The sequence below is a fragment of the Telmatherina bonti genome (assembly GCF_933228915.1).
Source record: "Telmatherina bonti genome assembly, chromosome: 22".
NCBI lineage: Eukaryota > Metazoa > Chordata > Actinopteri > Atheriniformes > Telmatherinidae > Telmatherina > Telmatherina bonti.
This window is the reverse complement of record NC_136631.1, coordinates 16450055-16477185: the sequence shown is the minus strand read 5'-3', so window position 1 is coordinate 16477185 and position 27131 is coordinate 16450055. Positions and strand designations below refer to the sequence as shown.

The 27131-nt window shown below is 42.6% G+C and overlaps 1 protein-coding gene across 1 annotated transcript in view; it reads right to left on the bottom strand.

Annotated features, from left to right (window-relative positions):
- The window catches only part of kif26ab (kinesin family member 26Ab), a gene marked incomplete at its 5' end in the record, with an annotated part of 69954 nt that overhangs the window by 28114 nt on the left and 14709 nt on the right, over window positions 1–27131 (bottom strand). Inside the window, 2 exons of the mRNA XM_079262737.1 lie at window positions 6566–6771; window positions 13954–14424. Coding sequence (XP_079118863.1) covers window positions 6566–6771; window positions 13954–14424 — 677 coding nt within the window. The remainder of the gene's footprint in view (window positions 1–6565; window positions 6772–13953; window positions 14425–27131) is intronic.

The window sequence follows — 27131 nt, the reverse complement described above, 5'->3', positions numbered from 1 at the left end:
GATCTGAAGGGAAAGTTGTTATAAGCAGGTTATTTTCCCAACTAAAATGTTGCAATGTCAATTTTAGGATATTTATATGCACTTTTTTTGGCTTAAAATAGACTCTCTCATCACACCCACTGCATGTTAGATATCTATTTTTATTTTACTCACCAGGTGATGAGCCCTGTCTTATCTGCATGAGGCACAAACATGACCATGGCACTGAAGAAATCTCTAGCTGAAGCATAGTCACTTTAAGCTCACGGAAGCTTCTTCCCGTCAACTCAAATACAATGATTTTCAGTTTCTGACTGTTTCATATTTTCAGATTAGACCTTGAAGGTAGCTGCGATTCAGTGCACATAATCTGAAAACAGAATCTCAACCAGAATGTCTCATGAAATATTCAGCTTGCAAGCCTCTGAGGCATACAATCTATAGGAATCCCTCAAACTGAGCATCGTCCTCTCTATCCCAGTCTTCAATACTGAAAAGATTGAATCCGTAGCTTTATACCTGAAATCCGAATTGACTGCAATCTCAGAGCATTCTATGCTCATGTATGGTGAGTCAAACCAAGCACCCTTATGCTACTTATGGGTGGATGGGAGGACGCATGAGGGTAGAGCTATGTAGCCACATGTCTATCCCTGAGGCTCCAAGGCCAAGCTGGATCTCTATCAACACTTCAGCCTTGACGGCACCTGACAGTGCTTAGGTGGATTCACATGTGGGTTTACAGGCTGTAGCATTTTCTTGGCCTCAGCTGGTGCTGCCACTGTCAGCCTCTGCGTAGAGGCTGCCATTAGTCCTATCAGCCTGATTATGGCAGAAATAATGCCAGCTGGTGTTTTATCCACCAGCAAACAAAGACAAATACCACAGGGCAGCTCAACCATCCCAGCTACCACCCACTCAATACCTCTGATGAGCCATTCGCTGCCCTGGGCATGTGTTGCTCAGATTCAACAGATTGATATGAATCAATTCTCATTTGCCAGTCTCTAGAGGTAGAGGCGGTATTAACATTTCAGTCCCACTGTGGCTGTTCCTCAAAATGGAGCCTGGATTTCTGCTGTATGTTATACATGCCTCACAGTCTGCTCACACTCTCGCTCGGTGGAGGAATCCATCTCGCTGTAGGTTGACAACAAAACCATTAGCCCCTCACCTCCAGGGAGCAGACGGTCCAACTCTGACTGCACAGAACTGCACATTCCACAGAGCGGAAAAGAGAGTGACACACAAAGAAAGATAAATCGGAAGAGAGAGGAAAGAGAGAGAGAAAGAGAAAAACAGCCCACAGAGCAGAATCAAACACACAAACATGCTCAAGAAGAGAATCATCACACATCGAAGTGAACTCGGTGTTGACTTTGTACAACATAACTTACTTGACTCCCATGGTGGTGAATCCAATATTCTTCCCCACAGGCACAGACCTCCCACTCCTGATGCTCTCAGAGAGAAGCATCAGTCCAAGCTCTGCTTCTGAATGACATTTATAAGCACATTCATCGCAGGCAGCCACTGCCCCGCTGTATTTGTATCTTTATCCCCCTACTATGTGGGCCAGATCAGCTGCGCTCGGTAGACCCCTCTGCTCCCCGTAATCTATGCTGCCTGCTTGTCACTGACTGAGATCCCTGCTGTCAATCACAGCACAGCCAACCAAAGACAGCACTGTCCTGCTTTGTCTGCCTTGAGCCTCTCAGAGTGGCTCAGCCCTGCTGTCGTAGTTTAGGACTGTTTCCCGAAGCTGCCATGACAAACAAGCAGGATGAACTCCGTGGCCCTCATTAAACGATCGCACAATACATATGACTGAACAATAGACTCCGGCAAGTTATCCAACATGTGTTACTGAAGCACTTGTGATCCCACAGTAAATCCACTTTGTAACATTCAGCCTTCATTATTGAAGAGATGCTTGTCCCTCCCCCCCGCTAAATTATAGTCCAGTCGAGGGGAGAGAAGTAGACCAACTTCCTGATTTCCAATCTCCACTTTTGAAAGAAAAATCAGTCACATTTTACTCCCACAAGCTAATGACTTGTTTCTATGGTTACTCAGTGCAGCCTGGGGGATGAAGGGCAGAGTGAGTGTTGCTGACACAAAGGCAGGGTCTTGTGTGTGCAGGAAAACCAAGGCTAAATGGCCCTACTGCTGCAATTACTGGAGAATTCCAACACAATCACAGTCATTACTGCACATACACTCACCTGGGCAGCAGCTGCAAGGCAGCCATGGGTGACCATAAAACCACTTCCTCCTGACACTCCTCCAAGGCCACATTCCAGCAAACAGCTGTCCGTCCTGCCTGCTCGTCAATGTGTGCCCACCGTTGTCTCCAAGGTGTGCTATATTCTTTAATTCATCACTTCACTGTGTCTTCAGAGTGAGTAAATCATCTAGCTCCGGGGTATGATCAGTGCGAAGAAGCAAAATGGCAAATGGACACCCCCCCCCACAAGCAAACACAAACAAGAGACCAACAATAAACCATGAAAACTGTCTCATGCTGCTGCTGTGCAGAACTGAGTGATCAAAGTGGGCTGCAAACTGAGCAATGGACTCCCCTGCGCAGCACGCACAGAGAAATCCCCCGAGCCCGATACCTAATAAACACACGTCACAATCAGCAGGTGTTAATGAAACAGAAAGATGGGTAGAAGGATCTGCGAGGCAGCAGTCGACCGCACCACCTCACCCCCTGCCGTGAGCTCCGCCTGCTCTCATTACACAACTCTGTGTCAATACACTAATCATATGCTCCGTCACAAGGCAATCAGTGCTTAACGTGCAAGTCAGCTGAACACATGGCTCTAAATTCATTACCCCCACCACAACCCCCAGTAACACACTCTCATATCCTTGCACACATAATGATATGCAGACACACACTCTATGCAGTCAGAGCTTGACCCCTGACTCGTCCCATCTCCCTGTGACTGTATAGTTAGTCTAATTGCCAACTGGTCATTACTGACCCCGAGGTCGCCTTGGTTTCAGACTATGTTTCCTAAAATTACCAGGAAGAGGAAGCAGTTAAAAAAAAAAAAAAAAAAGCAATGTGAGAGCAGGAACGGAATCACGGAGTGATCAGACATTCCTTTATTTTCAGGAAGCAGACGCGTCACAAGATTTTGATATTTGATGGAGATACTGTTTAAATTCTGCAACAGGCAATAACACAGTAGCTAGACACACTCTGAGTTTCATATTTTGTATACAGCTTCAAAGGTATCTGAGTTATAAATTAAATCATTTCATTTAATTGAATGTTACTATATATTACCTTTAATCAGCTCATATTCTTTTTATTATATTTTTTCCTCATGTGCTGAAATGATTAACAAATCATATAGTGTTAGGATTTAACATACTTGCACAAAGAGTAAAGAAATTTGTGTTTGGTTGATTATTTCTAACTGGTGTTGGTTGAATTAAACAAAGAGCCTGATTAGTTGTCTTTATAACAAATTATAACTCTAAGGATTGACCAACAGTAACATGTGAGAAAATCTGCCGCCATATTCTCATGTTGGTATTCACTCCTGTTTTGAGCTGCTTGGTAGATTTGGATGATTTTATTCACCCACTGTAACAAGAAAAACAACAGACATTTTACACATTATTTATTTTTCTACTGGACCTCAACAGCATGTGGAAGATTCATACACAGCCATAACAGTTTGCCGTCTACTCATCTTGCTGGTCACCAGCATGGTCATATTTTGCTGTGGGATTGCATCCTTTCCTGAAAGGTTCAAAGGTCAACCAGTGTGGGTGTGTCAGCACAAGTTGATTCCTCAACAGGGCTGGGTCAAGACTGCAGTCAGACTTTTTTATCCACTCCATTAAAAAATTCTGGAGGTTCTGTGTGATGATTGATCTGGGAGAGCATTGTCTTCCTGAGGGATGAAGTTGAGTCCCAGATTGTGGAGATGTGAGATCATCACTAGCTCTAAAAACTCAGTCACATATATTTGTTTATCATTTAGGCGCCAATCAGGTATCTAAAGTCCTGTCATGTATCTAAGACTGGCAGCGCTTCAATGTCAAACTAAGTGTAATGCTAACAGGAGAATATTTCAGGGGATTTTGGCACATTTTTTGGGACCACTATCCACAGATTTATATGTGTTGCTTCTCGGACAGAAAAATGATCCTTTTAGTAAGACCTTGTTAAAATACCAGGTTGTCCAATGATCTATGATACATTAGCATTGGATTTATTAAAGTGGAGAAATAACTGACTAAACACAAATTTCATTACTTTTTGTACTAAATTTGTTCAATGAAATGTTCCTTAAAAATTCATTATTTTTAAAATGTAAAATAATTATATTTTAGAATAATTAAGCCCCCTGCGATGGACTGGCGAGCTGTCCAAGGTGTACCCTGCCTTTCGCCCAAAGACTGCTGGGATAGGCTCCAGCTTCCCCGTGACCCTTAATTGGACTAAGCGGCTAGGAAAATGAATGAATGAATTAATAATTAAGCCATTTGAAATGAGCATTTCAGAGGCATAAATAATTAATCTAAGAAAACACATCCCCGTTTGGTTCATATCAGTTCAGATCTGCTGTTATAAGGTGAATGTTCTTTATTTTTCAACTGAGTGGACATTGTGAATGAAACAAATTAAATGCTTCTCTAACAAGTTGTACGGATGACTTATTTTTCCAATGAAAACTTAAATGTCAGGTGTCTTTTGTTCTTCAATGTTCCTCTTTCCCCTCAACAGCTAAGCCAGACTAGCTAATTGCATTCTAATTAAAATTACATTTCTGAGTGGAACAGTGTTGGTGAATGTCAGACAAGTGTCTAAGGAGCCTTCTCCACTCCGCTGGGGTAAAAAATATGCTGTTTGGTTATTCTGCTCCTACATCCTGGGCTATCCGGATTTACACATGCATCCCACTAATTGAATCTTTGGAGGACAAAACGTGAATACTAATCAGTTGTGAATATGACAGACATTAGTTTGATCTAATTCTCATTTTCCAAGTGAAACACAACAGCAGCAAAAAGAAAACACAAATGATGGATTTGGCTCTTTTTCACTTTTTGGGCGTTTCATTTCAATCAGGAATGACATCCATGAAGAACAACAATATAATGATGATGATGAATTTCCCTGTTGTAGGGAACAGCTGCAGAGGGTCAGGAAGTGGGTGGGTTTCAAATAAAGCATCTCCACCACCCGATTTTGTAGCTGCAGATTGTGACGCTGTTTAAGGCTTACCCATCATTACCGTATTTTTGAAGGCCAAATCAAACACAGCATTCTTTGCAGCAAATTATCTTTGGGACAGAATGAAAGGTGCAACCCTCTCTACACCCCCTCTGGTCCACCGAGAGCAGCTAGAGGGGGAAAAACAAACCTCTCCTCCTCTTTTTTTATCCTGTAATTGGCTCACACTGGATGCCTTGTTCTTTAGACTTTTCCCTTCGAGCTTGGTGCCAAAATAAACATTAAAAAAAACAATTAATCAATGTCAAAAATTAACCTTACCTAGTGGGCTTCCCCTAAATGCTAGTTTTAGCACATGTCTTGGGACAGGAAAGCAAGAAGTAAGCATATATAGTGAAAGATCTGCATCATCCGCATGGTCAAAGAAAGGCTCTCTGATAGATTCTTACCCAGTAAAAATTGGCAAGACAAATGTTATTTGAGCTTCTTGAAAAAAAAAAAGAAAAAAAAAAAAGCATAGCTCCTCACTGATCCCCCATGGGCTTCCTGTCACACTCCACAAGTCCCCTCACCGCTTGCCTCCACCTCCTATGGTGCAGGGCTTCAATAGTCCTATGCATCATTCTTCAGCAGCTCGATTTTCACCAGCATTCATTACAGCGTAGCACTCTTTGGAGAGAGGAGACAGGACTGAATGCACTGACCAGCCTGCCAGGGAATCTATCAATGACAGTACAGCACATTTCAGCGGCCTGGAGAGGGTGAAGTATTCTCTGAGGCCATAACAACACTGGAGAAAGCCTCCCTAAGTTCCAGATACACAAATGGTTTAACCCAACTAAAGACCCCCATAGCAGCAGCAGCAGGAGCATCGGCTATATGCAGCTGCTTGGAACTCTTATGGGTCGTTTTAGGTCAAAGAACAAAACAAAACAAAATAAAGAAAGAATAACTGAACATGTAATACCTCTGGACAATACTCAGCTTTAACTTAAGCCCCTTTCGTGACACACTCTGCCTTTCGTATCAAATTATGTAATTCTGTTATCTATTCGAGGGCACTGGTGCCTGAAATTAAAGGTTCATTTACTTCTATGATGCGTATCCTGAGGCATGCTATAAGTCAAGCAAAGCAAGAACAACATCTCTTCTCAAAAGATGCCCCACATAGAGGTTGACACCATAAACCATAACCCTCAGTAGGTATTTGAAGGCGAGTCTGTGCATATCTCTTCCTCATCTCCCTGCATCCACACCAACACAAACTGCAGGCTGCAGGTGTGCATGCAAGCACATTTCACACCACAACAGCTCAATCTAATCTCTCCACGTTTTGACAGGCTCAGCCATCCAGTGACTTGATAGTACGGAGGTGGTGCTTACCTGATGAAGAATGAGGCTGCTGCAGATGAGGAAGGAGAAGGCGAGGTTGATGCACAGGTAACAGGTGCTGGGAGTCCCGCTTGGATGGAACCCCTCAGTCGGCAGGGCGTCAGGGTGCTGCCGCTGCAACTGGTCGTGTTAGTTGTGGTGGTGACAACAGACTCGCTCACCAATGCCCTGTCTGCATCCTCCATCAATGCTTGGGCCTGTAGGCACATGGATACAAAGATAAGACTCCAACCTCAATTTTTGCAGCTCCTGCCCAACATCCTTCCACTCCATTTGCTCCCCCCTCTGCACACTCCTTTGCCACAGATGGATGGGCAGCTGCTGCAGCCAGTAGCGGTTAGTGGCAGTCAGCAGTATCCAAAGCAAAGAGCTCCCAAAAGAACAACAAGGATGCTGCACCATTCATTGGTTCTGGCAGCACTCGCGAGGTTGCTCTAGTTGTAGCATACTGTAATTAAGTTATAACCTACATTTAATTAGTAATTTAATCACAAGCGATTTACCTCACTCTGCACCCCATTATATCCATACCTCCATGGCTAATTTGGCACTGATGCAGGATGAGTCAGACTATCTGAGAGTGAGTTTCAAAGGGACTAAATAACCTATGAGTGGTGCAATTTGTTGCATGGTTTAAATTTTTAGAAGGTACGTGTGTCGTGTTTACTGTAAATGGGCTCACTACTGTCTTGGTAACAGGAACGGGAGCAACTAAGGTGAGTCGCATCAGTTTCAGCCCTTGGGCTCTGCTTATTGATGCCAAGGAGGTGATTTACTCACCCTAAAAATACAGGTTATATCAGGTAAAGCGCATGTATATCAGCACTTTTGTTACAAAAGTCCTCTTAAAATATTTACAACCACAAACCAGTTTAGAGCAGGTAAACAAGTTTTAACAGCATTCTTTCCTTATTGAAATTGTTGCTACAGTTTGGGCTGCTTTATAGCTTCACCTAATATCATTGCAGTCAATGCCTAAACTGGACTCCGTTCGGGTTTTGTTTGTTTGTTTCTACATTTCTGATTTTAAAGTTTTTGTGAATGGAAATATCATTACTTATTCCAAACATCCACATCACAGCTCTCATCCATCAACCCTGATACTGTGACAGTGGCACAATGAGAAAGAACTATGCTGACAGTCTGTAATTAGTTTTGTCTGGAATAACTTGAAAATTTGAAGATAATGCACAGAAATTCCAGCACTGTAAGAGTTAACAAACCAACTAAATACTCAAAGCTTAAAACCTTTACCATGTGTTGCTGTAGGTCGAGTACTGATTTACTTGTAGGTGCTATTTCAATGCCAATACACAGACAGATCCATTCTAGTCGAGCTTTGCTTTGGTTTCCACTGACTAAAAATATTACCACAAAAATACTGCTGTTTTTCTGTCAAAGTCCTGGCTTTATAGGGTTTTATTTTTGGCTTTCTCCCAAAAGAAGAGAATAGAATACTTTTATTGTAATTGTATAACAACATACAAAGAAATTAGAAGTATTCACACAGAACCCTGCTCAGTATGCAGAGTATGAGGTGGGCCATCAGCACCACTGCTGCATCAACTCCTGTCAGATCTGTTGCATGTTGTTTCTCCCAAAATAGGAAGCAACCTTCCCAGACTTAATAAGTTTAGATTTTTTTTTTCTTTTTTTTAGTGCCACAAGCATGATGCTCCAAGCATCTCTACAGGTATCCAGCTATGATTGCAAAATTTAGGACGAAAAGATCACTGGCAATTGCCTTTTTTTTCATTATCATAATGATATTTCTTGTGCACTTAGTCAGTTTCACTGTTTTTATCATTGTGGAGAAGAAAATGGAAACAAAAGGTTGCTTTGTATACCATAAGATCAACATTCATTGTTGGATTCTGGTCCTTTTTTTTCACCACATATAAAAAAAGTTTGTATAAATTATGATATGATGAGGTTAAATAATAAAGAAATGCACCCAACAAATGCAAATCCCAAATACAGATTGAAACAGAAATCAGTTGTAGTACTGACTCCTTTAGGGTTTGGCTGGTTAAACACACAATAAGTGCAGAGCTAATTATACCAGCCAAAAGCTGGTTCTGGGACTGCACCTCAGCTGGAGTCACCACACACACAAAGGGTTAATCCCCCACTGGAGCCACTTGTTTATCCTGCAGGTCGATGATCAATAGCCGCTGACAAAAACTGGTTCTGTACATTTTTAGCATCACAAATGAAATAAATAAAGGCTAAAGTTGTCCTGAAAGCATTTATAACACTGACACTTGAGCATTGCGTAATCAGCATTGACCTTGACTTGAGCACAACATAATGCAGCAGCTTCAGTGCCTTTTGACAGGACATGTATTATAAACATAGCTCAGGCCCTGTGCATATCTACCACCTCGGTGTTTGCACTGCATTCATGTTTGGCAACAAAAATAACATCCTCTCCCATCTTTTTATTAAGTGTGTGGCCTCCCACAAACTGCCATTTGTCAGCGCAGACTGACAGCTGCACCATTTATATGCCAAACCTGACAGGTGAATGCTCCGCATCAGATTGTGAGGATATACTTACATTCTAACAACTACACAAGAGGCTCAGCTCTTGCTATGTGGCGTGTTGCAACTGTTTGCTTTACAATGCAGCACACTGTGTGGCTACATGAAATCATGGTTACAATATCTTTTCCCTGTAGAGCTTCACTGAGCAGCTGTCAAACAGTGGCCTGGCGGTCCATAGTCTCCATGAATTCCCATTTCCACTTTTGGAGCTTGTTAGTGTAAGGAATCACAGTCTTGTTTAAATGGTCTGGCTTTGTTCTCTTGGGACTTTATCATGGAGGCTAAAGGAGATATAAAGCCGCGGTGTGTGTGGAGATATGACTTGAAAAGCACACAATGTGAAATCTAGCAGCAAACTGCAATGAGCCAAATACAGATCCTCACACAGCCGCCAGAGCGGAAAGCCTCACACCATGCTGGTGTCGGTGACAGGTTAGGAACTCAGCGCATACCAGGAAAGTAGACCCATTCCATGTTGGCACGAAATACTAGAGCACTTCACACACAGCCGTACAGGAAGCTGGCGTGTGGAGCTCGGCACATCTGCTGCTGATTGACTCGGTGGAGTGTCTGTTTTGAAATCAAGTGGCAGTGAATTTAAAGGGTCGCTCACACACAACTGGCCACAGGTGGCGCTCCAAAAGGGTGTGGACTTGATCCAAAAAGGATAAAATATAGACTGAACACACACATGTAGGTGCACACATTTGAGCTCATCACAGTGGCTATCAAAGAGCATTCCCCCTGGTATAAAATCTGGGGAATTAAGCTGCACATCCAAGCTGCTCTCTGTATCCTTGGACCTGGAGTGGCTCTGGTACTGGCTGAAAAGTACAATCTATCCCCCGGTCAGGTAATTAGGCTGTGTCAGTGGAGCCATGTGTGCTCGGCCGTTTGCACCAAAAGTCAGTAATGAGCTGGCCTTCCACCCTCTAACCTCCCCTGCCCTCCTGATCTCTTTGCCTTGGTTTTCCACTGGAAAGAAAAGACAAAAAAGAAGGAGGGAACGAGATGAAGCAAAAGGGATTTGAACATAATGAAAAAACTGAAGAATTGAAAGAGTGAAAAAGGCTGAGAGAGTGCTTCCTGTAATGTCTGAAGTGAGCAGGGTAGGCCAGAATTCTATCAGCAGACCATCTTCTCCCAGACTACAAGAGCGACTCCCCTGTGACCTGTGATCCCAGCAGTCAACAGACGATTACTGCTGAGGTGAAATAGGCCTTGTGTTAATCTGGCTGTCGTGCCTGACTGGCCTCTGTAACCAACAAAAACCAGCTGAGGTGAGAACTGATTACTAACAATACTGAATACCTTTATGGAAGAAAAGAATGCAGCTTGTTCATGTTTAGGTCTCCATATCCACCTGACTACTAGTAGTTCAATTTGTCCTCTGTGGAGGACCTTTGTAAACCTAAATATTTTCATCTCCATGAATGCTATTGAAGTAAAACATTTTGGTCTTTAAAGAGGACATCTAGTGCTTTTAAATGGTACCTCATTTGTGGGGGTGGGACTTTGTGAATCTTTCTCTCTTCAAGAAAAATGGCATCCATTGCAACAAGCATGTTTTATGGGAAGAGCAAAAGTGCATAATACTTTTCTTTGTGCTGATTTTTACTTGAAATTTTGAAGTTATATTTTCATTGAATATCTTATAAACACATTAAATTGTTTCTTAGATAAATATAACTATATTTTACCACAATATTTAAAAGTTTAAGCAATGTCCTCCATAGTGGACATTTGTAGTTACACATTTTTTTCCCTGGTAGTCAGAAGGATATAGTAGATTTTAAGTATCTTTAAGTAAATACACCAAAATAAGTGCTTCCTAATTTTATGAAAATGGGAATTCCCCTTTCCTTTTCCTCCTTTATTGTTTGGTTTTCTTATGATAGTTGTTTGTGGCACTTTGCCATTGTTGTCCAGCTGCACCAAGACAGCAGCAGCCAAGCTCATCTGCTGGGCTGCAAATTGGTGGCAGTGGAGCCCACTATGCAAGCGGGCCACCAGCAGGCCAGTAACGGAAGCTCGCAAAAGTCAAGTACACTTTGTATTTGTCAATAAATGTGCATGTGGTTGAAGATGTACAAGGACCAAGCTTCAGCTTTGCTTTTGTGCATTTTCTTGTTTTGAAAAGCATTTTAGCATCACTTGTACTATGATTTCCTAAATTATCATGAATGACTTAAATAAACAGTTGGAGCATGTCAAATTCAGCTTCTGCATGAAGCTCTGAAGCAGGTCTGTTCTGTTCAGGTCTGGCACGAGCATGTGTCTAGGCTAATTAGAGCATACGTAGAGAGCTTTAATTTCAGTTCATATCCAGGTGGAAATATTTTCATTTGTAAAAAGTCCAACCCAGGACATTTACTTATCCCAAAGTAAAATCTAGACTTGATGTTTGTCCAAATCAGGGCAGCCAACTTGTATTGGATTATCCATGTAAAATATAAATGCACCTGCGATGGACTGGCGAGCTGTCCAGGGTGTACCCTGCCTGTCGCCCAAAGCCAGCTGGGATAGGCTCCAGCTTCCCCGCAACCCTGAATTGGAATAAGCGGTTTGGAAAATGAATGAATGAATGAATGAATGATATAAATGCACGGCTTGAGCAAAGACACGTTAAAGTACATTTTTTGCCTAATTTATAGCTGTGCGCTTTTTTGATGCATCCTTTCTCGATTAATCCTGCCCATCCTGACGATGTGGGCTGGAGATAATTCCAGCTGATATTAGTGACTATACACCCTGGACAGCTCATCACTCCATCATAACGTGAATGCAAAGAGACAATCAAGCAGGTTTGCACCTATTGCCCGTTACAGCAAGAATTTACTGTGAACCCTTTCTTTTTCTCTCTCTCTTTTTCTCTCTATGAGGTGTTTTTCAGTTTTTTTCTTCTTTTCGTTTCTCTTTCTGTTCCTCTTCTATCCTCTCCGGTCCCGTCCAGCAATACAAACTTTTTAATAGAAAAAATTATGCAAAATAAATAGAAAAATAAAATAAGAATCCAGAATATCAAGGGGAGCATTAGATCTATAATGCTTCCCTTGGCAAAGTAAATTTGCAGCATCCAGAAAATCATTCTGCTTGCTTAAATGCTGGACAAGACAAAAAAAAAAAGAATTTACAGTGAACCTAACTTGAAATGAGGGAGCAATCCTGAGCACATAAACAGACACAGACAGAACATGGAAACTCTGCAGAGAAAAGTAGCAGCTGATTCAAAACAGGAACCTTTTTACTGGGAGACGACATGTCTCACCACCCTCAATTTGAACGAGTGTCAACCAATTATCAAAAGTGGAACAAGACTACATTGAAGATGCCTCAAACATAACTCCAGATGTAAAGCAGAGCTTTCACCCAAATGGGAGAGTCAAGGTGCTCTTTAATAGGATGTGTGAAGGAGCACCCTCAACTTCCTGGGTGACACTGAAGAATTCAAGCCTAACACACACATCGCGTTTTTGTCTGAACAGGACTGCACACTCTTCTAACCCAGAATCCACGAGGGAATCGTGAATTAAAGCTTGTGCCTCTCAGCTCTGTGCTTGTGTGGGTTTTTCTCATTCTGAAGGGTCTGGTTTTAATGAAAGAAACTAGCTGGAGAAAACAACACTATTTCTGCAATGTTTGTGACTTCATGTCCTGAAGGGACATTTCTCCCTATCTGAGGAAGAGCCCAGTCTCAGCTTCAGGCTTTAAACAACTGATCCCAGCTCCAAGAGCCACTAATTGCTTTTAGACACATAGATGGAGAACACAAGTCAGCCACTCCCTTCTGTGCCAAGCCGTTTGATTTGAACGAGAATGCGAACACGCAGTTAAAAGCTTTTGATGGCCTCCCATAAACCATCTCTACAGGCAGTTGTTGACATTAAAGGAGGAGCGAAAATCTGTCTTCTGTTTTTCAAGCAGAAAGAGGGAATAACCCTGAAAAGACTTGCAGCACACTCAAGTTATCAAAGCATTGAAAGAGAAATTGCTAGATTTGCAGCGCACTAATCTGATAAATATTGAATGCAAGAACATCTAGCACAACAAATGTGCTAGATGTTGTTTGCACATTTTCTGGTTTGTAGACTGTTGAATGTCACAGAGGTTTGTCACATGTGGGCCAGATGTCCCTCTCATTACAGGAAGAACCCCATCAGTGAACCCAAACACCTTCATATCAGTAACCATTAATTGGCTCTGAGACACTTGTCATCACTGACTAAACATGTTTTTTTTTCCACAGTAAAACTATCTATCACACAAATAAACCATGTGCAACAGCTCCTATGACATAAAGGGGAAAAAAAAACATTACTGCTGCCTCACATATTAAACAATACAGACTAAAGCTTCAGCCAGCATGAGTTAGGAGTTACAGTGGTGATCATCTGAAATGTCCTTGAGGAGGAGGTCAGCAGATTACTGTTTAGATGACATTTGACCTCAGATCAGTCAGGTTTCTTGACGACTGAGGAATGAGAGAGCAGCTCTCCTGCAGAGATGCGAGTCACAAATTCTCTCTACAAAGGAAATTGAAGATTTGTTTTGACTTCATCTAATGAATACAATCTAGTGTTGCTGAAGAACAGGGAGGGGGAAAAAGCATTTTAATATAAAATTTTCATTATTGTCTTAAGTCATTTATAATGTGTGTTATACATTTATCATTTATGATTAATTTTCTAATCTCTGCTGCATTTCATTCCCTGCATATGATATACATATAAAATTATCACTTAATATTAACAATAGACTGATTATATTACATACATAGACAACTTAGACTACTTTTATTCCCTAAAATGAATAAAAAATAAACAGGCACGTACATGTTTAGGCTGAGGGAGAAAGTTGTTGACTCTGGAGATGCTCCACATGCCCTCAAGGTACTGTTGTGCCTGGATAGTGACGGTACTGAGGGATCCAGTGAGTTGTCCTCCTGCAACTGTCACCTGTACACTGGTATTGGGCACTGAGGAGGTAGCGGGGCTCTGGGACCAGTCTGGTACTCTGTGCCGCTCCCCAAGAGACAGAGCAGAGCGGGTCGTGGGCTGGCTTTTTGACAACTGCTTGGAGTGGATGCCAGAGGACGACACAGTGAATCTAGAAGGTTGAGGTAAAAAGGATGTGGCGGGCAAGGCAGCCATGTCTGAGGTGACGGTAATGGCAGTTGTTTGGAGCCTCTGCAAGGCCTCCTGCCTCAGCTGGTGGAGAGGTGTGGAGCACACCTGGCAACAGCCAGGTTCATGATTCCCAGGTGTTTGAAGCTGCTCCAACAGGAAGCTTGCATATCCAGGGTCCTGCAGAGAAAAAAAGCTGATTTAAAGTCAGAAAACTTACATTTTATGCATGAAAACCAATTGTTTTAAGCATATCTCCAATCTGCCCTGCTGCAAGGAATTCCTGTATGCCAGTGGTCTGCAAGCAGTGTGGTCCTTGACCGCCCTCTGGGACCATCATTCACTGTTTGAACCATTTCCTCTTAGTTGTTTGTTTAGATTGAGATGCTTTGCCAGCATGCAGCTTAAGACTGCCAATAACTAAGGCATGTGCTCATTTCCTAGTATCTGCTGAAAATCTGAGAGCGAATAGAGAAAAGATGAAAATAGAAATTTATTTGTATTCATGTTGTGAAGTTTCAGACAGATGAGGGCAGTGAATATGTATTAGCCCACACTGCTTTTAGAGATGAGTTTCGTCCTTTCACTAAATCTCCAAAAACACACCCTAGGGTGTCCATCTCTGCTTGGAAAGGGCAAGAAAAGAAAATGACAGCTGAGGGGACTCCAAAGCCTAAAGCTATAAAATTTGCATATGATAAGTGTCCCGGTGTGAAAACATATGATAAACCACCAAATGGGAAAATAACAAACTTATCCAAGAAGCTGGAGACGCACATAGCTGTCATTGAACTCTTCAAATCATAAGTGAAGGAGGAACATAACTTTTTGCCTGTTTTAGGGAAACAAACACACACACACACACACACACACATAGATAAGACAGTCTCTTAAGAGGCATAAAGGGGCACTATCGGCGTCTGCCCGGTGGAGTTGTGGCCAAAGACAGGAGCTCACAGCTCTCACATAAATGTTTATGAGACCTTTGCTCTGCAGAACCTCTGAGGTGATCAGGAGGAGTGAAGCAGCAGGAAAAACAACAATCCACTGCTGAAATGCAGTTCCACTTAACACAGCTAACCTGACAGGCGGAGAGACCAAAGAGGCAGGCAAAGGGGCCTTAAATCAACTCCCTTTGAAAGCAGCTCAATACGGAGACTTTCTGATTACCTTTCTTTGCTAACACCCACAACATTAACAGAGCGATCACGCAACTTTACTGCAGCCTTACAAGAAATAATCGACATATCAGCAATGCATTTTTCTTACTCTTAAACTCCAGCTAAGTTTTACTCGATGTGACTGGACAGGGAATAGCGGCTAAAGTGATGTATGTCGCAACGGGGGACTTATATTTTAAAAAGCGTAGAGGATAAACATGATATAATCCTGATAGAACTTTTGCAAAATGATCCTGGATCTGTGAAGCCTCAGTTACACTCAGGCAGGGTACGTATGCACAAACCAGCGCAGTTCCAGTGAAAGAAGATGAAACAGTCTGTGACCAATTGGAGTGAAATGTGAGACTGAGCTGAAGAAAAAAACACAGCGCTGCCTGCTATTTCCACAGTCTGGCCTCGCTTCATGCATGCACTTCCTTTGCAGGAAATTGAAGAAAAGTCATAACCAGTCTACTCCACCCCTTCACCCTTTACCTTCCAACTACTCCTTACCCACTCGGGGCACTGGTAGATGGAAGAAATCAATGCCCCTCTCCCTCTTCATGCATTGTTAGGCGTTGATTTAGGGGGCTAATAAAATGACACACAAAGCGAAGCCCATCTGCTATTCAGTTTGGCTTCTAGAGGTTAGAGAGCAGGCTTCTCCTGTAAAGCTGTCTGTAAGCTTTACACCCAGTAGAGTGAATAAAGGGTCAGGGCCAGGAGGCATATGAGGATGATGGTGCTGATAATGAGGATGATGATACTGGTGAGAATGATGTGATCAAAATGAAGGCCATGGTGGAGGAGATGTGGAGAGAGAAGGGGCAGCAAGAGTGGTACATATTTCACAGAACAGTTAGAAAATGCAGGTCTGGTTGTAAAAATAAGTGAACACAGTAAAGCCGACTGAAGAGTCGTGGTGCGGCTGTAAACTTAAACACTTTACACGTATGTTCGTGCTATCAGGCTGAGAGCTTATGCGTAAGCATAAAGTGGAAGACATGAAACGTATGATGCATGAGTGCTTCCAGCTCTGGAGCCATATTGTTTCTTTTATCATCTATTTGATCTATTACTGACAGCTGCAAATAAATGTGAAGAGTAGCACCACTTCAGAGAAGTATGTAATGCATGCCATCGTGACAATCCAAACATCTAAAGCATTCCCGCTGAGTGGAGCTACTGCAGAGGCTCCTCAGCCATTGTTCAAGTGGGACCTGGTGTTGGTTTCAACCCGTGGTTTATCCATGAAGAGTGTTAAACTACAGGATGAGAGACGTGGGAGGAGGAGGCCGGGGTTGTGGCCCTTGCCTGGAGGCTTGTGGGTGGTTGTATTGGTTTACTGCCTGTCAGTGCTGATCTTTATTAAACTCTGGGGACGAATGTAGTCAGATGCTGTGGCCTTATTATGGAAAGAGGTGTGCTGAGCATGCTGGAGAGAGAAACCACTGCTTGTGGAATGAACCCTTCACAGCCCTTAGAGGCTGAAGTTTGTCTTTGTCCCTCACACTAACTGTGATGAAAACCAGGGCAGCCGCAGCAGCAGCAGCTAGATGAGCCACCGAGCCGACGATCTCTCTGGGTTGATGGAGAGTGTCATCACAGACAGCCCATGCCCAGAGGCTGATGGAAACAAGCTCAGCCGTAACTACTTATGGATGAGGGGACAGGGAAAAAGATGTGCATGATTTCCCTCCTGTGTCTCCTTAGTGTGCAAACACAGCCGGGGAGAAGACACACAGGGGTTTTTTTTCCTCAAATCACACCTCATTTACCTTGTCTCGTCAGCTCACCTTCTGTCTAACCAGGCAAAGCAAACCACCATCCAACTGTTTCCACTTTCGGTGTTTGATACACCTCTGATGTGGAGCACTGGGCCAGATATAGCAGGCTGGCTCGAATCACAGGAAGGTCACAGTGATTTGAAATGCATGAGGCCCCTCCCTCACTGGCTGAAACACTTTTAGGCACGCTCCATTGAAAGTCAAATACTCTAGGAAACTCTATTTTTCCTCCAGTTGAGCCCAACACATATTTCTGAAGAATATAACCTCCACATGACCCTCTGCAGTAGAGATACAAAGAAAAATGTATTGATCTGTGTTTTTTTTTTATGTTTTCTCTTCTTTTCGATTCTCTTTCTGTCCCTCTTCTGTCCTCTCCAGTCCAGCAGTACAACCTTTGTAATACAAACAATTATGCAAAATAAATACAAAAATAAAAATAAATCCAGAATATCAAGGGGAGCATCATATCTATGCTTCCCTTGGCAAAGTAAATTTGCCCAGCAAAACACAGCATCCAGAAAATCCATTTTGCCTGCTTAAATGCTGAACAAGACAAAAAAATAAAAGAAAGAAAGAAAACAAAGAAAAACGTATTGAAATTTTATGTATCCATACTTGATACTTGTTAGGTTAATTGGTTACTCTAAATTGCCCATAAGAGTGAGTGTGAGCATGAGTGGTTGTTTGTCTCTGTGTGGCCCTGCCATGGACTGGCGAGCTGTCCAGGGTGTACCCTGCCTGTCGCCCAAAGCCAGCTGGGATAGGCTCCAGCTTCCCCGCGACCCTGAATTGGATTAAGCGGTCCAGAAAATGAATGAATGAATGTATCCCTACTTAAAAGAATAAAATGAAAAGTTCTGAGCCAACAACTTAGCTTATATCTGAAATGTGGCATATGGTTGCGTCTGATTTATTTTATAATATCAGTTATGGAGCGATTTGCAAAGCATCAGTCCTAAAGAAGCATGAGGGCATTCGATATAATACATTCCAGTGTTTGTTTATTGCAAGTGTTAATTATATGGAAAGATAAGCCAAGTAATCTCCATGCTTTAAGATTTAATTGCTTAGTCACCCCTCACTTCCTTCCTCTCCCTTTTGAAGGATTCTATTTTACTGTGTTAGAGGCATGAAAACATTTCTCAAAATGAGTCAGTGTGCAACACCACGCTGCTTTATATCTGTCCTCTCACCAGCAGCAGTCCTGTTTACACATCACAATTCTTAAGTACTTCCCACTGACGGCATTTCTTGTAAAATCAGGACCACACAGTGGCTGCTGAAATCTTTCAACTCTTAACTGTCCTTTCTCTGCTCAATGTGATAGAGCTATCTCCGTTTACTTGGCCTGACATGGTGTTGACCCAAACCGCCTCCGTAAGTCTCAAACAGACTGGCCCCCAATAAACCGCAGGAACCCAGCAGTTCAGGTCCCAGGGTGAGAACCAGAGCTTGCAGCAGGCCTGCTTTCCCACAGGTAGCTCGGCTCACTCTGACAGCCAAGTCGGAGAAAAACGAGCACAGCTGCTGGCCTTGCCCCGGGTGAGCACAGGGCATTAAGGCAGATTACATTCCCAGGATAAAAGCAACACATCCAGAGCTATAATCCCCCTCAGCCCCCTGCTCCTTCTCAACTCTCCCTATCACCACCACTTCTCTGACCTGCTCCCCAAACACCGCTGACTCTCAGATTCCCTGAATTAGCCGAAAGCTGGAAGGCCTGAAACACTGATTAGATATCAAGTAGAGCTTTTTAGTGCCACAGCAGATCTAGGATACAGACCATTAAATTTAACCACTGCCTGCTTGGAGGCTGAGAGAACAATGACTCAGGATGTCACACTAGCATGTTATTTAACTGTGGGAACGCCTTTGGTTGAACACAAAATGGGATGGTTCAACAAATCACATCAAACAGATGTTTGCCATGTCTGCTGACTTGACAAGATTAAACAAACCTGCAATAAGACTTTGCCCAAACAAGGCAATGGTATCTCCAGAAACACAAGAAAGACTGTCATTACCCACCTGGTTATGCTGCCTCGGACAAAAAGCACACATCACTGCAGTTATGAGTTCATTCATCCGCTCTGGATGTGACTATAAACGCTGGCTGCTTTAGTTTTCTGTCACTCTTTGGGGATTTTATTGGAGCACAATAGGATTCCATCAAATAATGATGAAATAGCTCTGCTGCATGTGCAGGATCTCTAATGTGAAATTTGGTTTTTGTCTAAATGAAGCTACATTCATACTCTTCCCTTTATTTGAGTCTAAGCTTTTGCGACGGACACAGCAGCAAAACAGATTTAGTTGTCATCTTTCAGAATATGTGACCCTTCTTTGTCCCTTACTTACCTATAGACTGTATACAAAGAGATGGACGTAGCCTCCGTGACAACACCCATAGGTTTCTGAAGAGCTGAATTGAAGCTTGGTGGTCGGTTCCCACCATCGCCATGTCGGTAGAGGCATGCACGTCGTCTCGCCCGGAAAATACAAATATGGGCAAAGAGGTGGAGCTGAGAGGGTGGCTGTGAGCGTCATGGTGGATGATTGACATCGAGCGAAATCCAAGCTTTCTGTGGCTAAAAGCTAACCCCGAGCTAACCCCGAGATAACCGGAGCTAACCAGCTAATTGAGGTAAGCGGGCTAACACTAAGTCATGTTGTTAACCGGCTAAAAATCGCGGTTGTTCGACATTCTTCTGACTTGAAGCGTGAGGTTGGGTACCTGTCAATCAAAAGGACACGCCCCTAAATATGCCGAACTTCAAGATTAAATTACTTTTAAACGGGTGAGTTAGAAAAAAATTCACTCCCCCCACAGTTGTCATGAAGGTAAACCTGACCTATTAAACCGAGAATTAATTTTTGAACCAGGCTGTAAACATGTTTATTTCTGCCGTGAAGTTGGTCTTTTTAACATGGGAGTCTATGGGGATTTGCTCTGTTTTGCAGTCAGCCCCTAGTGGATGAAGGGGGAACTGCAGTTGTATGCACTTCCACATAGGCTTCACTTTTAACCGCCAAAGGCTCCGTCCATCTTTCATGTACGGTCTATGGTCTCACCTCTTATTTTATATTTTCTAAACTTGACAACTTCAAGTCAAAAATAAAAAAAATTAAAAAACTACAATCCTATGCCAACATCATTTCATCTAATTTAGCAAGTTGATTACATTCTTGTGAGAAAGATTAGTAGTTGACAACACAACTGCTGATGCACAACATGAACAACATATCACAATGAGCAAACTTCCTATTTTTAAATGACACAGATTACGTTGTTTGGAAAAGGGAAGCAGTTTTTTGCATTAGTCCTTCCTTAAATGTGCATCTAAATCACCTCGTATCAAGGATCTGTTTAAGAGGAGCCTAAAGACTGATGAAAGTCTGTCTGTTCTGTGTGATTTAGTACTTTCCTCCCTTTTAACCGTCAGTGAACTGCTGACAGAAAATGCAAACAGGCTTTACCCTCTGTGACACTTTAAACATGTTATAACACCACCTGTCTGCGACATCACTGTGACACGGTGACGCTGCTGTTTGAACGAGTGTACAGACATTTCACTAAATCAGCTGTGGCCTTTTCTTGAATATCTTGATAAGGTTGGAGGTGACATATCATTTTGTTTCAGTTACTGTGACACCTCAGTGTAACCTACGGCTTCTCCTGACATCAACAGACAGAGACGTCAGTGTCTGTCAGAAATAAAAAGGTCATGGATCTTCTCGACCATCAGGTTAAACACAGATACACTCAGATGTGATCACTCGGGACTATTTGCCAAACCACCTTGCAACCATTAATGACCTCACCAACAGATGTGTCACTACCCAATGCAGTTAAATCATTTATCAGCAACAGCGCGTAGCTTCACACTGGCATCTTAGATGTTTCCATAAAAGTGTAATAATATAAAAGGTTCACTAAACGTGTATTTACATAAGAAGGAGAAGAAAGAAAAATGAGTGTGCATGTTTGTTACTCTTGTGTGGTTGTCTCTTTACACCACACCCATCCATCACTCCGGTCTTTCACCACTTGGCCAGTTAATTGCCTTTTCCTGTTCACTCACGCACATAAAGAAAACAAGCCCCTTTCAGACTGTTTGGACAGATTTCTGTCTTTCTATCCCCCCTTTCAAAGGTCTTTCTCCTTTTTTTGCGGACGCAAGGCCGCTTTTGCTGTCTGAACTTAAGATCAATCAAGCTTTCATCAGCTTTTCTAGGGTCAAAGTGTTGTAAGCCCCAAAAATGTGTCTTCGTTAGCGTATGTGGTGAATGATCGCGACATCACTTCCATGTGATTTTGAGTTAAGAGAAAAAACTACGGTTTACAGAAAGAGAAGAGCCAAAAATCATGTCGTTCATGATAAAATGCAAAGAGGGATGAGATATTCCACTTCTCTGAGCGTTGTTGCAGCATAGAGAGTCTGGCAGCAGCAAGGGCTGCTTGCTATGCTGTCCTCACCAGAGATGCTGTGATTTGTGTTCATGTATACTCGCAAAAACTGATTCTGCAGTTTTAATTAAAATGGTTCATTTTTGGCTCATATACTATCTCAAGGCAGTTCCTTTTTTTTTTTTCCCCCCTCCGTCAGGTTTGCCTGTAGAATCAAACCAAAATGAGTACATAATGAAAAATTCAACAGGCAAGCTGGTGAGGCAGGAGCCAGGTGTTGTTGTAAACTGCAGGTGAAAGCAAGGACAGAGGGGAGGAAGAAAAGGCGAAGAGGGATTAGAGGGAGGGGGGTAAAGATTAAAAATCATCTGCTACACACAGACGTTAGTGCGTTTATTGAGAATTGGGATTAATATGCACATTTCAAACAATGACCACTTAGATTTGAAAGCTAAAACTGAGTATTGAAGGGCTAAAGCACTTTGTTCCAACCTTGTTCCAACCTTGTTTCATACATTACTACTGTAATTAGTATTCCAAACTATTCACTGGAGCTCGTTGAAAGATTTATTTTTGTCCAAGTGCCTACTCTAAAACACTCACCACCGAGAACATGATCCCGATACAACAGATCTACATGGATGCTTCACTAGTATGTCAAAGCACTTTCCAGCCTATAAGCAGTGATGACTGGCACCCGCTTTTCCTCTGAGCCGCAGTTTGCTCTGAGGAAGGGTGTTTTGACTCGGAATGGCAGCGCTCACAGTTTTCTGTAGTTTATTTAATGGAAAAACAAAATCTGCCAAAAGCTTATGGCAACTAATCTCCATCGGTGGGTAGAGCATGACTGCAATCAGCAGCCAGAGTGAGTAATTATCAAATAAATTTGCAATGGGAGTTACTCATGTTTAAACAAAAGTAATTACACACATCGTCTCTTTAACAACCTGCATACCTAAAAAAGTGAAGAAAAAAATCGTTATATCTCCATAATATGAAAGGTATTAGTCATCTATAGGTTATACACAGAAACACATAAATTTGCATAGACTTCATTTAATTGCACTAACTCATCCTTCACTGTATTACAAAATGCAAATACGATCCTAGACATGAAAATAAAGTGGAACAGGAAGTGATGACAAGGTGTTATGTTGAGTATCCAACAGCAATTATTATGTCCACTCCTCCCCTGCAGTGGACAGTACAGTAATTATGCTGGCACGCTGCCATTGTATGGATAAATATTCACATATTCCGCTCCTCTCAGCCGCCCCTCCCACTCTAGCCCTCCACATGGAGCCAGACTGGCTGTAGATTCGGTGTGTGGGGAGAAGGCACATAATGAGGCACAGTAAGTGGTTATTGTTGAGCATGTCTCAATTTTCACTTGTACCAGTGGAGATGTGTGCGCTACGGGCTAAACGCTGAGCATCACAAAGGTATAGGTACTATAACACAAGCCAAAGGTTAGAGCAACATTTTAGCTTCTTAACAGCATTCATATGCTAAATCCTAATATGAGGTGAGCATCCCTGTCTTACCCACTCTCAGAACGCTGAGCATTATCTCACAGAGTGACATGCATTGTGTCTCACAAAGCTGCTGCGTGTCTGAAGAACAATAGCGCAGTGGAGTTGCGAGAGGCGGAATCAGTCTGGTGCAGCATCCTGGTGTAGGTACAGCAGAGCTGGGGAATGCTAATTTATCATGAAAGATGTCATTACCATGCCAATGACTTCTCTGTGAGCACAATTATCACTAATAATAGAAACAGAAAACATCAGCCCAGGGCTTTCAGCCAGGAGAGGCTGTATTAATGGAAACTGTTGTCTGTTTGTGAGAACTTGTCACTGGCTGATGGTGAGAGGACTGATAGAAAAACGCAGCAAGATAAGCACTAACCAGTATCCGTTTTTTTTTTTCTTGCTAATTGAGATGTCTAGACACATTCAGATGAATCTCAGCTAGATAAGGAAGTAGGCTGAACTATCTCAGCAGAGAATAGTACACACTAATCCACTTATTGAGTCTGCTGGATTTTCATTTAGTATCCTTGAAAATGCTTAGCTTATCAAAATTTCTCCACATGCACATTTTGCTACTTTGTCTTGTAGGAACAATGGCATCTTGCAAATAGCTTTGTGGACTACGACGAAAAGCTTCTCTAAAATCGTTATGCTTTAAATTCAACTGAGCTGCTGAGAGGAAGGCAGTTTGTACATCTTTCTTTTGGGGTTTTTACTTTAAGATGTTTAAAAAAACAAAAATGTTTAACATCTATCTGTATTTCCTTCGGCCTGAAGATGCAATAAAGTTAAATGAGATACATCCTTACATTACTTGACAAATTTAATGAAAACTAAAAGAGGCATTACTTAAACATGCAGAATGGAGTCATCTACATATTTCTATTAAACCCCTGAATCAGTAAAAGGAATTGGACGAATCATATATAATAATAATGAAGACACAAAAGTGGACATTTCTTCTATCAATTCAATCACAAACTGAGCAGGTAACTTTTGACTCTCCGGCAGTTCTTGTTGCACCTCATATTCTTTGGGAAGATTTTTTCCAGCTCACACAAAAATTAACAACAATCTCTTAAAGAGAAGCAATTAAGTTTGATGGTGAAAACCAACAACCCGGACAAAGCTGCGGGTTCACACCTGCGCTGCATGTTGGAGGTCAACACAAGATGGGAGATGTCAAACAAAGTGAAAATGGAGAGCTTGACTCTGTAATGAGATGTATACCTTAGCTCAAGGATACAGTGGCATTCATGTGAGTCAGTGTCTCCATAAGCGCTGAGCAATGACACTTAACTACATTTTAGAGCATTTGAAACACAGACACAAGCAACTTATTAACCCTTTATAGGGCACTCAATGAAATACCTTGAAATGAGACATTTTAACCTAAAACTGTCCGTCTGGAATGTACCAAGACCTCCATTCTGTTGTTACATTTTTTTTATTTGTTTTATGCTTAAAATGAAAGAAAACAAAGTGATCAAAACAGTCACTTGCCTGACAAAGGCTTGATGGAAGGGTGAGGGTCTGCTGCGGAGATACAGACTAATGGGTCGTCTATATATTCACGAGAAGAAGCAAATGAAGATGAGCTACATGCATCAGTAAGTTTATCAAGGAAATTTTACACATAACTCCAACTGCCTTTTTTTTCTTACTTTAATAAAGTGCATGGAGCAATTATAACTTGAAAGAGTGAGACATACATCACATCAGTGCCTTAACACGCACTCACAGAGTCACATACAAAGTAGTTTTAGGGATGCGAAAGCATGCCCAGACCATGCCTAGGGTTTGATTTGGGGACTGAGAGGTCAAAGGGTGGTTAATTGCGTGACTCATGGAGGTCAAAATGAGTGTGGCCTTCTGCCAAAGACCGAGAGCACCACCTGAAGCTTTGTCAAAAAAGACAAATGAACTCCGACCTCCCTGAATGGCATCGACCTCAGCCAGCGAGCATGTGCTACATCTTAATCTGGGTCACAAAGTAATAAGAAAACCACTGCTGCTCCAGAGGCTGCGTGCTAAAGGAGCATCTGCTGTTATTTGCTTGTCTGGCCTCATGCTCAGACTCAGCAAGTTTACAATCGGCTTCTGAGGCACGAGTGGAGAAGCGCTCCCTCTTGTCCAACATCACAGCTGCAGTGGCTCCAGTCTCAACATGTGCACAAAGTGCTGGCAGAACAAACGCAGAATAGTCTGCTTTGTTCATCTGGCCAGAGTAACATTCTTGAGGGAAAAACGTTCCTTTTTCGAGACCCCATAAAGAGCTAAAATTAGCTCTGCCTTCAAACTTTTGGACTTCCACCAGAGCAAATGTCCAATTTAAGCTGTGACTCTGAGCAAAAAAAACTCTTTGGTCAGTCAATAATTAGCTGGCCTGATGAGGGAGCATTTAGCTGCCATGCCTTTAGTAATAATTCACACTTTGGCCATTGTTATAGTCAATTCCACTGCCTGGGAAGCGTTCACAATGACATCCCTTAGATGTCCACTGTGCACGTTCGTGCGCATGCCATCCTGTTGTAAAAAATGAACAAATATGAGTGATGGATGGATAAAATCACCTGACAACTCCAGCCTGGCAGAAAAGGCATTGTGATTGAGGTTCAGGGATCATCCAAAGAAAAGGAGTGTCTCGCTTTCATGATTAACAAAACGTCTAAAAGGATTTCCCTTCCTAAACAGAGACCACAGTCCTGTGAGGCTGCCAGCCAGAGGGACACAGACAGATGGGATGTCTCTCAGATCTGTCGGACTGTTTTGGAGACAAAAAACTGATTCCGACCCGTTTTAACTGCTGAGAAAAGCGTCCCTTGTGATAAAAATAACACCATGAAGTGTCCCACTGCGGGTTACGCCCAGAATGGGTCTGTTTTCCTAGCTGGGAGGGTCACTGTCAGGCAGAACTGGACCTCCAGCCAACACACATCAAGGCAGCACTTTTCCTACGCCTCCATTTTCGCCCCTGTCTTTTCCTGTTTTGACAGGAAACAGGAGATGATAACATAGTCACACAAACAAGCAGAGATTGCCTCCGACCTGCTGCCACGCTGTCCTCGTGTTGCAGTGGATGTCTGTTTTCCTTCGAAGACCTTGTGTCCTTTCATTTTAAAAAAAAAAAGGCACATGGTCTGTGCAATAAAAACACAGACACCAAGCTGCTGTGACGCACAGCGGTGCACAAAGCAAACACACCTGACTCGCCAAAAACCCCCCAAAAAATTAAACCACCTTTCCAAAGCTCGGTGCACTCTTCTGTGCACTTCCTCACAGGCTCCCAGCAGCATGCCAGCACAGCGTCACACAAAGGCACACAATAAAACAGACCACCAAAGTCACGGATGCACGTCTGAAAAAGAAAAGATGAAAGCTGCAGTGGTCGCCACGGGGAACCAAACATACACAGCTGAGGCGAGCAGAGCAGCAATGTCAATATCTGGCAGGGAGAAGAAGGCTGGGGCATCAGAAGGCTCTGAAAGCACAGGGAGGTGTGGACGGCTACTGTCTCTGGTCCGAGGCTCTTTTTTGGAATGTGTGTGTCTTTTCATGCTGTCAGGAAGCACGTCGTAGTGAGACACAACAAGTGGAGTGACGGGGCCATTAGAGAAAGCTTTGTTGATGGTGAGTGAAGCTCAAAGAAACAGGACACTTTGCCCTCTCTGATCCCCCACTAGTCTTTGTTTATGAGCTAATTAAGCATTGTTTAGCTGCTGCATGACCCTTGAGCCCTCCATCCCCACAGCACCGCGATGACTTTCAATAACTACTGTAGTGCTTTTACAGCACCCTCCGTAACTTAACAACTCGAGCAGGAATCTTAATATTCTCAACTCTGGGAACGGCTTCAGCTAAAAACTTACACTACATCAGAGTTGTGTATGTGTGATAGTGTATTAAAGAAAAGTATGAAGTCCATGCTTTACGTCAGGTATAGTCAGGTCAAACAGAGTTCAGAGCTGGTCTCCAGTAGCCGCTTCTGTGGGAGTTCAAG